Raw genomic sequence first — 13,361 nt, forward strand, 5'->3', positions numbered from 1 at the left:
AAATAGACTGGCTCTGCTGTCCATAAAAGAAAAAAAAATATTCCTCATTGTATATTTTCCCTGGATTTGCTTGTTCCTCTGCTTCTACTTTGAGGAACAGTGGTTTAAGAGCACCCTGAAAAATAACTGAAGGATCAGGTACACTTGTAGGGTCTAATCCTGTAAACATTGAGTACCAGGTATAATGCTTTTTTCCATTTATGTTCATTGGACTAATATTATGAATTAAGGATTAGCATTTTAGATTACTTTGTGGTGTACCTGCTTTCTTTGAGCATTAATACACATTACAGGGTGACTAAATCCCTAAGCTTGGTGACATATTGTGTTTATATTTTCAAAGGATCTGCAAAATGTTTTCATGCAAGTCAGACTTATGCACACTATTTTTCAGTTTATATGTGCAGATTTTATGGGTACTCTTTTTCAAGTCTTGTACAAATTTGGCCTGATGTGACATCACATTACTTTCAGTAAAAATTGCTTCTATATTTTAATTGGCTTTCCTTTTTATGTTCTAGATGTTCTAGCTTATAAAATGTATTTTTACTGCTTGCTCCCTTTTACAGACTTCCCATGGTATGAGAAGATCAAAGCTACACTTCGTAATAGCTTTAAACTGCAGAAGTTTAGGTCTCTGCAGCTTGAAACAATAAATGCTACAATGGCAGGAAAGGATATATTTCTTGTCATGCCTACTGGAGGTGGAAAGAGTTTGTGCTATCAGTTACCTGCAGTATGTTCTGAAGGTATATGAGAATAAATGTCAGTAAATGGATTTTTCTTTTTTGTACAGTTGGTTGTAGAGATGTAATGCTATATTTACTGTAAATAAAATTGTCTAATGCTAAGTATCCTTTGGAATAAGGAACATAACTCCCAATAATGGGAAGAAAGAGCAACAATTTTTGAGACAAAAACTTCTTAGAAATATATTTCTGCTCATTTTCTGTATTTCACTTTAAAGGGACGCTGTTGGCTTAAAAACATAGGCACAGATCTTTCAGACACTTGTTCTAAACAAGTTTCTTTGTCTAGGTTCCTAACAACATCTTTAGCTAATTAAAAATGAGACTTTAAAAATCCAATTTTTTTCTCACTAAATTTGCTCTTTTACTACTTGAATTTCAATTTGTACAATGTAAATCATTGAAGCCAGTTTAGCTTTTGTTTTTAAGTCAGTTGCACTTTCTTAGTACTAAAGTACTTTGATTTCAGAAGTTGCAGAGGAATGTGTTTTAAAAACAACTGCTTTATTGGGAATTTTTTTTTTAATTGTGAAACCATTTTATTGGCCTTGGATTTTAAAAAAGCTAATTTTTACAAAAGGAGCCAACTTGTTGCTTAGCATTGTTTAGTCCCCTTTACGTGGCCACTGTATATCCGATCTGCTTTGGTTAGATATATTAGTTCTTATGTGGTGCTTTTGTTTGTTCCAATTGAGTTATTTGTTTCAATTCAGTCGCCAGTGAGAAATCATATGAGCTAAATATTTCAGATAAGTAAGAGGAATGATGATTTGTTTCAGGTTTCACACTTGTGATCTGTCCTTTGATCTCACTTATGGAAGATCAGCTAATGGTTTTAGAACAGCTGGGAATTTCTGCAACTTTATTAAACGCTTCAAGCAGTAAGGTATGTTTAACTGCCATGTGACATTGTTACCTTTATTCACATTATTTATGAACATTATGTGGATATTCTTATTGACTAGCTCAACTTTGCATGATTGTAATGAAAATTTATATGCCAAGGGATATCTTCCTGCCAATCCTAACCATGATATGATTAATCTAAATAGAATATATTGCAATCCTGTTTAAAACCAATAAAACATGAAGCATATAGAATTTTGTGGGACTGCATTAGTGACATAAAAATATTTTGCAGTTATGCACATTTGTGATGCTAAAGTGATTTTTCTTTGGCCATACCTCTCAAATTTCTGGATTTAAAAGAAGATGGCCATTACTATGTTTAGTAATGCAGACTCATATACATAGAATCAAGTCTCTTGTTTCTGGGTATGAGCTGACTGCCACAAAGGGCAGAAAGGATTTCCCACCCCCGCAGTGATATGGCATTATCCAAATGACGAGCTGCATTTTGTGTGTGGGTGTGTAGTTTTTGCTAACTACCATCAGATAGTAGCCACTTTCAGAGGCAGGGTACTGGACTTAATGGATTAATGCCTTGATGTGGCCTAACACATTTCAAAAATGGATGTCTCCAAAAATCCAATAATAAAGATTACAGTCTGGGATATTTGTTTTGCATAAAGAATTTTTTCTCAAAACATAGAAGCAGAGATGTGGTTGGCACCTGATATTTTGCAAAGAAAATAAAGACCCTAAATAATACAGTACAAATATTCAGAGTATATTTGCTTCCTTTTTCTAAAATAATGCTAATATTTATTTGTTTTTAAAATATAATCACTTTGTATGTAACTTAGATATAGATAGATCACCTGCAAGGTCTTATGCTGGGTGTAGCAGTGTGTTTTGTGCATTGAATCACAGTTTATCCTAGAACTAAGGAACAGGAGCATGATGATCTGGTTTGTCCATTTCCAACTTCCTTTTTGCTTTTTAACAGGAACATGTAAAGTGGGTTCACACCGAAATGCTGGATAAGAATTCGCAGCTAAAACTCATTTATGTTACTCCAGAGAAGATTGCAAAAAGCAAAATGTTTATGTCAAAACTGGAGAAAGCTTATCAAGCAGGGAAACTCACTCGTATTGCTGTGGACGAGGTTCATTGTTGTAGTCAATGGGGACATGACTTCAGGCCTGGTATGCCCATCCAGAAATATGTATGCAAAGTTATTCAAGCATAAATAAATGATGAGTTAGGCCTGAAATGAGGGGAAATGTTTTCCTTTTGATCGTGAAGTGTATGCCGACGTACAAGTATTTTAATACTTGTACGTTGGCTCAAAGATTTTTAACCTCATTCGTTTGGTACCATTCATAAATAATTTATGGCCTTGTCTAAAGCCCAAGTTCATTTAAGTCAGGGACGTCTAACTGTGGGTTACACTGGCAATTTTCCAGGGGACTGAGAGTTGTACCTCATTTGCATAAAGTGGAACAGATTGTGGCTGTCATCTCTAATATGGATGTGCTGCCTGTGGAAAATACAAGTCTGGGTAACTCTCTTCGTGGTGCTTAATACCTCTATTGAAGGTGAAAATACCATCGCTCATGGTGGAATTCCATGGAATGCACTTTAATCACCTAGTGTAATCTACAAGAAGAAAAATTGTGCAGCATTTTGGTCTCATGTCTGGTCAGCTGCATAAAACTAGTATTTATCAGGGGCTGTTTCTCCTCCTATGAAACAACTTGTGATTCAGGATACAGATGACTACAGTATCATCTACTAAACTTCTTCCGGATTTTTCTTTTAAATTTCTTACTAAAGAAAGTATTGCTTACAAATGACACATAATAGCCTTTATCTCTTTTTGATAATGACAGCAATTATTTGTTAGAATTGACACAAATCAAAATATAAATTATGTATGTTTTAGGTTTTTTAATGTTAGCTTTGTTTTCTAATTCTCTTAACTTTAGATACATTTTAATAAACTGTACATTCTGAATTTAGGTAAAAATCTGTTACAAGGCGAGTCACTCCACTAGGTTAATATGGCATTGCCTGCTGATTACTTCATTTGGATTTGTAAATTAGTTCTGTCATTACTTGTTAACTTGTTGCAGATTTGATGTATTAATATATCACGGGTGGTTTAAGAAACACAATCTTTTTTCCGTTATTCTTATTTAGACTACAAGTCACTTGGTATCTTAAAACGACAATTTCCCAATGCTCCATTGATTGGGTTGACTGCGACTGCAACAAGTCATGTTCTGAAGGATGCTCAGAAAATTTTGTGTGTTCAGAAATGCATTACCTTTACTGCATCTTTCAACCGGCCCAATCTTTACTATGAGGTATGTATTGATTTGATTTGATTTGAAGTAGTGCCTATGAGCCCCTGTTATGGACCATGACACCGTTTTGCTAGGTGCTGGACAAACACCGAACAATCAGTATGTTACACCTTCTGGAAGACCGAATTTCATTCTATAGTTCTAGGGCAGAATGAGGGCACCAGAGACAGTTATGACTTTCATTCAGAGTCTGGCCCCTAACTGCCCTGGGTGCCTTTGAGAATATTTTGCTCTCTGGGTTGGTGATTTATTTGCTGGAAGATAGTGTTCTAATAGTTAGTTTATCTTGAGGAAAAATAATAGCTAATTTTGTTCTGGGTTTTTTGGAAATGTTTAATTCCCACAGGATTCTTCCAAACTAAATCTTTGGCCGATTCATTTCTCTTGAATATTTTTCTGTCTGAGGAAATGACGACAAAGAAATGAAAGGCAAAGAAGTGGAGGCAGCGGGGGTGTGTGTGTGTGAAAACCCAACAAAACAGGAGAGAACTCGGGAGTATGACAAAAATAACCCTAAATACTAAGAGATTATTTAAACAATGAGATTGAGTTGTTTTTTGTTTTTGTTTGTTTGTTTCCCCGTTATCCCAGTATTTGTGTTCTTGGTCTGTTTTGCTTACGACTTAGATGGTCTCTTTTTTAAAGTTTACTTCAAACTAATTTTCGCCAGCTTGGTTCTAAACAGTAGCTGGGAACAGGAGCTGTGTACTGGTACTGAACTCAAGGCTTTTGTGATTTATAATATTGGAGGCTGTCCTTTCCTATTTTAATGAGCTAGCTTCTGAGCTGGCCTTGGTGCTTCACCATGACATCTTGTTAAAATTTGAATCTTCCTGCCTTTATTAGAATTTGGGCTGCTCCATACATTGTGAGAGTGGGGTTTGGCAGACTAGAATGTTCATAGTTGAATGGCAGGTGGCAAGCACTGCCTGTTACAGCCAGTATCTTAGTTTAGAAAACTGGTGCAATTGTCTGGAAAAGTTGGGAGCTTCTGTGGTTCCTTTCACATTCTTCACTGGGAAGCTTCTGAATGAGTTTTTTAGTTGTAATGGATCTTTAAACTGTAGAATAAATTTAAATTAGTCAAAGGGAAGAATAGATGAGTTTACTGTATTAGGAGGAGTACAGTAATAGGAGTATAACAAGTTGGCTGAATGGCCATTTAAGAGTTCTTTGGTAATGTATGCAATGTGGTGGGGGGGGTATTATGTTATAGGTTTTTTTGTTTTTTTTGGGGTTTTTTTTTTTTCCAGGTTCGTCAAAAACCTTCAAACAATGAGGACTTCATTGAGGACATTGTTAAGATCATCAATGGAAGATACAAAGGGCTCTCAGGTAAACAATATAAAAACTAATGCTTTTAAACTTTTTTATTTAAGGCAAAGTTACAATAAAACTAACCTAATAAATGGTGTATCACTTGTTCAGGATCAGGTTAATATTCAAAGAATGTGGTTAAAGGTTGCTGCCTGGGGACCCTCCTCCTCTGAATAGGCTAAAAACGGTGACCAAATTTCTAAATAGCTGTCCTCCTCTTGGTGCATTTCTTGTGCACATATTTGGTGAGAAAGCTTTCCCAGTACAAAGACGAGGCATATTTTACTAGGCCACAATTCTTGGGGGGGCGGGGAGAATCCTACGCATTTTCAATAACGTGCAATATATAGTCTAGCTGTTAATAGTCAAAAATGAATTAATCTGTCATTCTGTGTAAAACATAGATCCTTTACTGGAGCATTAAATAAGGCAGGTCGGGATCTCTTGGAAGCTGGCATTTTGTCATAAGATGATTCTCTTTAATTTCCTGTGGAAAACAATCTAATTCCATGTGTGCAAGTATGTTCCGATTTTCCCTTCAACCTCTCCAACAGAGCACCTCCCTAATAACAAAAATATGATGGATGTTAACTGGAGTGAAATGCCATCTATACAGTAACTTTTTATAAATTGAAGATGTATATCGCCTTCCCCATATAGAAACCCACTCCTACAGATCAATTTCTTTGTCCAAATCCCTCTCCCATCTTTTCATTGGCTGAATTTTTTTTAATCAACATCTTTTGAATCAAAATGTATATATTTTAGAAATTAAACATTTCGTTCCTCGGTCAACTTCTCAAATTTGGTTAAAGGTCTCGATAGAGCCACCTTGTATCCAGATTTCACAATAAAATGTTTGACTTGTAAATTTTGAAAATATGGGATTTTTATATTTAATGTATTAAATACCTTTCTCGGTATAATTTCAAATCAGGACCCAGGAGCAGCTGTCTGAATTGAGTAATTTCAGCTTTTACCCACAACTAATAATTACTCTGATATTTCCTAGGGATAAACTCCTGATTTATATTAAAAAAAAAAAAAAAAAAAAAAAAAGTAGCTAGGAGAGAGGGCCCCGGCAATAGGAATTTAGAAAATTTGTCCAAAGCTGCTAAAATGGTATGGATGACTTTCCATTTATGGTGACCTGAATTTCTCTTTAGTCCAACAATTAGTATACAGTCCAATGAAACCTGTACAAGAGATCTTCTTTTTAGACAACCTCCTATGTTATGGAACTGCTCCAAAGTATCCCCGAAATGTATTGAGAACTCTTCACAATCAGAAGACCCCCTTCCATTAAGCATCCAATTTTAAAAGCAAAACAAAGTAACAAGATATGTACTTCCAGCATTGCATTGTCCCTTACTATTTGTCTTGTCTATTTAGATTGTAATCTCTTTGGAATAGGGCCGGTGCCTTCCTGTGTGTGTTCAGTGCCTAACACAGTGGGGCCTTGATCCTGATTAGGTCTTTGGGCACTGCTCCAATACATATAGTAATAACACTTTGAAGTTCCCTTGAGTGGTAGCTTAAAATACATTGAGCTGTATTATGAAAGCAATTTAAAGGTCCTGCAAATACCCTGTTAGAATGAAAACGCTTTAGAAAATGGAGAGACAAGGTGGGTGCAGTAATATTTCTTATTGGATCAACTTCTGTTCGTGAGAGAGACAAGCTTTTGAGTTTACACAGAACTCTTCTTCAGGTCTGGGAAAGGTACTAAGAATGTCACGGCTAAATACAAGATTGAATAAATAGTTTAGCGAAAGCACATATTCCAAGGGACCATCCAAGGTGAAATGGCCTGTTAACACATCCATAGTCATAGAACAAAAAACGGGGTTTGGGGGTTACAGATGATTGTAATAAATCCATTGTCTTTATTTAGAGCATGAAGGCCAGAGGAGGGGCTTCAGGAAAGATTTCTTTCAGGATGGGGATCCTGAACCCCTTCTTTGCCTTCATATAACACACCAACCTCTTCAAGCTACTCATCAGAGGCAAGCTCCCCGCAGACCACGATACACAGTCTCAAAGCGGCACCAGACCCTGCCAGAACAACAGATGCAAACCTGTAGATCTATCTTCACTGCTACAATGATCAACACACCTTTCAAGATCCATGGGCCTTACAACATGTGTTCTAGCTCATGCAGGGCACTAAATGCCCCAATAACAACTATGTGGGCGAAACCAGACAATTGTTACACACTCAAATTAACTCGCACAGTAAAATGATAGGGTGTTTTTATCACCTGTGGGTGGATACTTTTCACAAAGTGATCACTCTACATCTGGCCATCAGTCTTCAGCCTCAAAAGAACCCTGCACAAGGCTTTCAAAAGATGAGCCAGGGAGCTTAAATTCATAACTTCACTAGCCACTAAAAACCATAAAGACAGACACTGGATTTATGGCTTATTACAACAATCTGTAACCCACTAACTCCCCTTTTTGTCCTGTGACTACAGAGGAGTTAACAGTCACTTCACCTTGAATGGCCCCTTAGAATATGTGCTAAATACTTATGCTAGACAATCTGTTTGATCTTGTATTTAGCTGTGATGCTCTTCACTGGACTGCTAAGTGACGTTGGGCAGTTAATTCCCCTCTCTGTGCCTTAGTTTCCCTATTTGTAAAATGGGCTAATGGTACTGTCCTTCTTTGTAAAACACCTTGTGATCTACTGATAAAGTGCTATATAAGACCATGGTGGTATTGTAATGTTGTTTATTATTATAAATACTATTACTATCTAAACAGAGAGTCCAAAATTGGAATTGATGCGGAGACTGAACTGCTTTTTCTGCTTTTGCATGACCAAGCATATTAGTGAGTCTGTGGTTGGGAAATTTTGCACTCTTTCCCCATGTCTTATCCCTGTCTGTCCAAATGACCGGATATTATCTTCAAGCCTATTAATCCTGCACCTTGCACGAACATGAAGTTCACTTACATTTTTTTTTAAACAGTTCATTGTCATAAAAAAGTGGGGGTTTTGTTTTTTCTTTGGTACAGGAATTATCTACTGTTTTTCACAGAAGGACTCAGAGCAAGTTACCATTAGTTTGCGGAAACTGGGAATTAAGGCAGATGCTTACCATGCAAATCTGGAGCCCAAAGATAAGACCAGAGTTCACAAGGGATGGGCAGCCAATGAAATCCAGGTTAGGTATACAATTATTTCTATAGAATTATCAGACTTAAATAACTATATAAATCTGTATCCTGATGGTTTAATGGTTATACTCCTGTTTCAGGTGGTGGTGGCAACAGTTGCATTTGGCATGGGAATTGATAAACCAGATGTGAGGTTTGTAATTCATCATTCAATGAGCAAATCTATGGAGAACTACTATCAAGAGAGTGGACGTGCAGGTATTGTGAACAAGTTAGCTCCTACTGATAAAGGGAATAGACTTCCATAAACCAATAATCTTGTGTTCGTTGTTGTTATGCCATTGTAATAGAGTTCACAGAGGGCCAGGTGGCCTAGTGGTTAATGCACCCAATTTCTAGTCCCATGGTTCCCAGTGGGAAAGGCATTCAGTCCGGTTCCTAACCCTTGTATGTGGCTTATCTTAACATCCTTACCCTCTCCTTTCTAGAGTGTATAGGGAATAGACACTCCTTGTACACTGGAAAGGGCTAGGGTGGAAATGAAGCTTATGCCCCTCCTGCAACAAGGGCAGTTGTTAGGGGAGCCCAGATCCTCCTCCAGCATCTCCAAGTCCAATATAAGTAAAAGAAAAGACAACTAAACCTTCAGCCCCAACTGGTCTCAGCAGGCAGTCTTCTTCCTCACATGGAGGGTTCTTCGGCACCCTTATTCAGGAGCCTGCAGAGTAAGTCTGTCTTCCTCCCCATTCTGAGCTGAGTTGCTCCCTTTTAAGCTTCCTTTCCAGTTGAAGTTGCTTTGTAGCCTGAAGGGATAGGGCAACCTGAGCGCAGTATTGTCCCTTCACCCCTTCAGGCTCAGCGTGGGGTTTGTACATCCCATCACAGATTTGTCATTGCAGTATGTTGACACAGAGCATTAAACAATAATAAGTCACCAGGACCAGATGGTATTTACCCAAGAGTTCTGAAGGAACTCAAATGTAAAATTGCAGAACTAACAGCTGTGGTATGTAACCTATTACTTAAATTAGCTGATGTACTAGATGACTGGGGGATAGCTAATGTGACAACAATTTTTTTAAAAAAAGGCTCCAGCGGCCGTCCCAGTAAGCCTAATTTCAGTAGCAGGTAAATTGGTTGAAACTGTAGTGGAGCACAGAGTTATCAGACATATAAATGAACATGATTACTGGGAACGAGTCAAAATGACTATGGTGAAGCATGATTTTCTTTTACAAATCTATTAGAATTCTTTGGGGGAAGTCAACAAAAGGGTGATCCAGTGGATATAGTATACTTGGACTTTCAGAAAGCCTTTGACAAGTCCCTCACCAAAAGCTATTAAGCAGAGTAAACAGCCATGGGGCAAGAGAGGAGGTCCTCTCGTGGTTCAGTAACTGGTTAAAAGACAGGAAACAAAGGTTAGGAATAAATGTTCCGTTCTCAGAATGGAGAGAGCTAAATATGGGGTCCTACCAGGACCTGTTCTGCGACCAGTGTTGTTCAGCATATTCATAAATTATCGGGGAAAAGGGATAAACAGTGGGGTGGCAAAGTTTGCAGAAGATACAAAATTACACAAGAAAGTTAATTCCAATACTGACTGCAAAGAGTTACAAAGGGATCTCACAAAACTGGGTGAATGGGCAACAAAATGGCAGATGAAATTCATTGTTGATAAATGCTCATTGGAGAAAACAATCCCAACTAAATGTACAAAATGATCGGGTCCAAATTAGTTGTTACCACTCCAGAAAGAGATCTTAAGGTCATCATGGCTAGTTCTCTGAAGGCACCTGGTCAATGTGCAGCAGCAGTAAAAAAAGGTAACAATGTTAGGAACCATTAGGAAAGGAATAAATAATAAAAGAGAAAATATCATCATGCCACTATTTAAATCCATGGTATGCCCACAGTTTTGGTTGCCCTATCTGAAAAAAAAAGATATGTATTAGAAATGGAAAAAGTACAGAGAAGGGCAACAAAAATGATGAGGGGTATGGAGCAGCTACCATATGAGGAGAGATTAAGAAGACTGGGACTATTCATCTTGGAAAGATGAAAGACTAAGGGGTGGGATATGATAGAGGTCTATAAAATCATGACTGGTGAGGAGAAAGTGAATGAGGAAGTGTTATTTACCCCTTCATATAACACCAGAACCAGGAGTCACCCAATGAAATAAATTAATAGGCAGCAGGTTTAAAACAAACAAAAGGAAGTACGTCTTCACACACTGTGTGGAACTCATTTCCAGGAGATGTCATGAAGGCAAAAATTATAACTGAGTTAAGAAAAGAATTAGATGAATTCATGGAGGGTAGGTCCATCAGTGGCTATTAGCCAAGATGGTCAGGGATGCAGCCCCATGCTCTGGGTGTCCCTAAGCTGCTGAGTGCCAATTGCTGGGACTGGTGGACAGGGGATGAATCACTTGATTGCCTTGTTCTGTTCATTCCATTTGAAGTGCTTGGCGTTGGCTGCTGTTGGAAGACAGGATACTAGGCTAGGTGGAGCATACAGTATGACCATTCGTACGCTAATATATGTTGTGCTTTTGGCCTGGCTTTCATTTACACTTAAGGCCCCTTTACACCATTCTGGCAATTAAAGGGGTCTTAAAGTGGGCATAAATTATATTTACATTCACTGTAAGGGCTATTTACACTGCCAGAGTGGTGTAAAAGAGCCTTAATATAAATGAAAATCTGGCCCTCTGCCTTTTGTTTTTTTAGCAGATTTCTTGTTTTGTGACACCCATTGTTATCAAAATTACTTCATGACATGCAGATTGTTGGCTGATCAGATGTATGATATTTGTATAACTACTTGGGATGTTTGATCCATGACTTTATCGTGCTTTTCATCCCAAACTCTCTCTTGATCTCTGAGCTTTATACGAGATTCATTTCTTTCACCATGGAAATGCAGCCACCTATTGGGTATAGAGCATCAGCTATTGACCAGTGCACATCAACACTACACATCATCTGAGGGTTAAAAGGGAGTAATACCATCTTAGCTAATTGAAATTACAGGGAGAATTTTGATTGGTTCGAATTTGGTCAGTACACTAGAGTTTTTAAAGAATGTTTACACGACCATAAGTAATGAAGACCTTTGTTTTGTTTCATCTGAAAAATGACATCTCCCACAGAAATACCCCTTAGCACCTGCTGTAGTGTTGGTTAGATATTGATTCAGAGGGAATAGTGACATAGTAGAAGAGGGAGAATGCAACAGCATAAATTGAGGAAAAACTCAGTGATACTCAATAATTGGAAAGCTGGACAGTTGCTGGTTTTCCTTTTGGCTCGGTAGTAATGCACAACTCAGGGACAGGATTTGAAGTTACATGGACGGTTTCTGAAGACCTCATGAAGCAGTTGACTGAGATTTGAACACTGCCTTTTCTTATGTATGTTAGGCATCAGCTTCAGTACTGGCATAAGAAAGGCACAACTTCTACTGAAATCAATGGGAGTTTGCATCTGCTTATACTACTACTGAACTGTTTGCAGGTAGTGTCAGGGATGATGGCGTGAATGAATTAAAGCTGATGAGGTAGGGACCACCAGTTAATGGCTCTAACTGCTGCCCCTGGATGTTTAGTGTAAATTCACATTACCCTGGTGCTGCTTACACCTACTTAAACTTTGTTTTATGAAGGTTTATGCCATTGCTTATGTAACTAGTGTTTTGACTCACTCTTCCTTGTGGGGTGTATTTACTCCATCTGCATATGGCTGAGTTTTTGGCCTATAGTCTTTGAACATGAGACCTTCCTCTTTTTCCCTGCATCCAAATGAAATGATTCTTTATGCCTAACTGTGATAAAATTTCATAAGTGTTCAGGCCTTGCCAAGGTTATGGGAATGGGAGACAAGTGCATGCGGACACCCAACAGTACGTAGTCCTACGAAAATCAAAAAGAAAAATTGTCACTCATCCTAGCTAGATAAAGCAGAATTATTGTTAAATAGAATGCTTTGTTAGAGTATTTCCACAATGTGATAGCAACACTTGAGGGTTTGATTCTCGATAGCTCAGGAGGTGTAGTGGCAGTTAAACAGCTGCCTTTGTACTAAATTCTTTTTTGTTGGACTTCTTGGAGGCCTATTAAAATGGCTGAAATTTGTAGCCAACAAATATTTGATATAAAAATTCGTTTGAATTGGATTAATGTCAGTACATGTTTTTTGGGAGGGATTTTTCATAAGCACCAGTGCTTGCTTATCTCTCCTTACATTGACTTCTGATGTATACATTAAGACTGTACTGGAGTCTAATTCCTTGATATACACTTTGAGAGCATATTTTTCAGGGTGTGTATATTCATAATTCCTTACATAGTATCTGCGTACATTTCACAATGATAATGATGACCAGTGTGACACTGGCTTTCATTTTGAGATCTCACTGTACATCCTTTGAACCAGAATGTACATACAGAATCCAGAGATTCCTGTAAATCCTCTGCACTCTCTTGCCAGTTGGCATGAAGTGGTTCTTGGGTAACATTTGCATATTCATAAAACATTTCTTTTTTGTTCCTAACTTGTGAAAAGTCTAAATGCAAAGTCTAAATGATGGTTTTTCAAATGCATTGTAGGTCGAGATGACCAGAAAGCTGACTGCATTTTATATTATGGTTTTGGAGATATATTCAGAATCAGCAGCATGGTAGTGATGGAAAATGTGGGGCAACAGAAACTATATGATATGGTATCCTACTGCCACAACATGAACAAGTAAGTTATTCTGGCTCTCTGATGTGGTTTTTTTTTTTTTAAATTTTTTAAATAACTTTTCTTCCATGTTTATAGATATTAATAAGGAACAGTCTCACATATGCCAGGATTTGTATATCTGAAGCTCATCACATTTTATCTAGCATATGAAATAAGAGTGTTAACTTCCCTCTCACTGTCTCTCGCTGTTTTAAAAATGTGCATGG

At 37.6% G+C, this 13,361-nt stretch overlaps 1 protein-coding gene across 6 annotated transcripts in view; it reads left to right on the plus strand.

The window, feature by feature from the left end:
- RECQL (RecQ like helicase) overlaps positions 1–13,361 on the plus strand; it is a 30,247-nt gene that overhangs the window by 5,747 nt on the left and 11,139 nt on the right. For all 6 annotated transcript variants that reach the window (XM_038391092.2, XM_038391101.2, XM_038391132.2 and 3 more), the window contains 8 exons: positions 570–749; positions 1,529–1,635; positions 2,599–2,797; positions 3,795–3,961; positions 5,215–5,296; positions 8,303–8,451; positions 8,545–8,662; positions 13,017–13,155. In XM_038391092.2, the coding sequence (XP_038247020.1) occupies positions 570–749; positions 1,529–1,635; positions 2,599–2,797; positions 3,795–3,961; positions 5,215–5,296; positions 8,303–8,451; positions 8,545–8,662; positions 13,017–13,155 (1,141 nt within the window). The remainder of the gene's footprint in view (positions 1–569; positions 750–1,528; positions 1,636–2,598; positions 2,798–3,794; positions 3,962–5,214; positions 5,297–8,302; positions 8,452–8,544; positions 8,663–13,016; positions 13,156–13,361) is intronic.

The sequence above is a fragment of the Dermochelys coriacea genome, chromosome 1 (assembly GCF_009764565.3).
Source record: "Dermochelys coriacea isolate rDerCor1 chromosome 1, rDerCor1.pri.v4, whole genome shotgun sequence".
Lineage (NCBI taxonomy): Eukaryota > Metazoa > Chordata > Testudines > Dermochelyidae > Dermochelys > Dermochelys coriacea.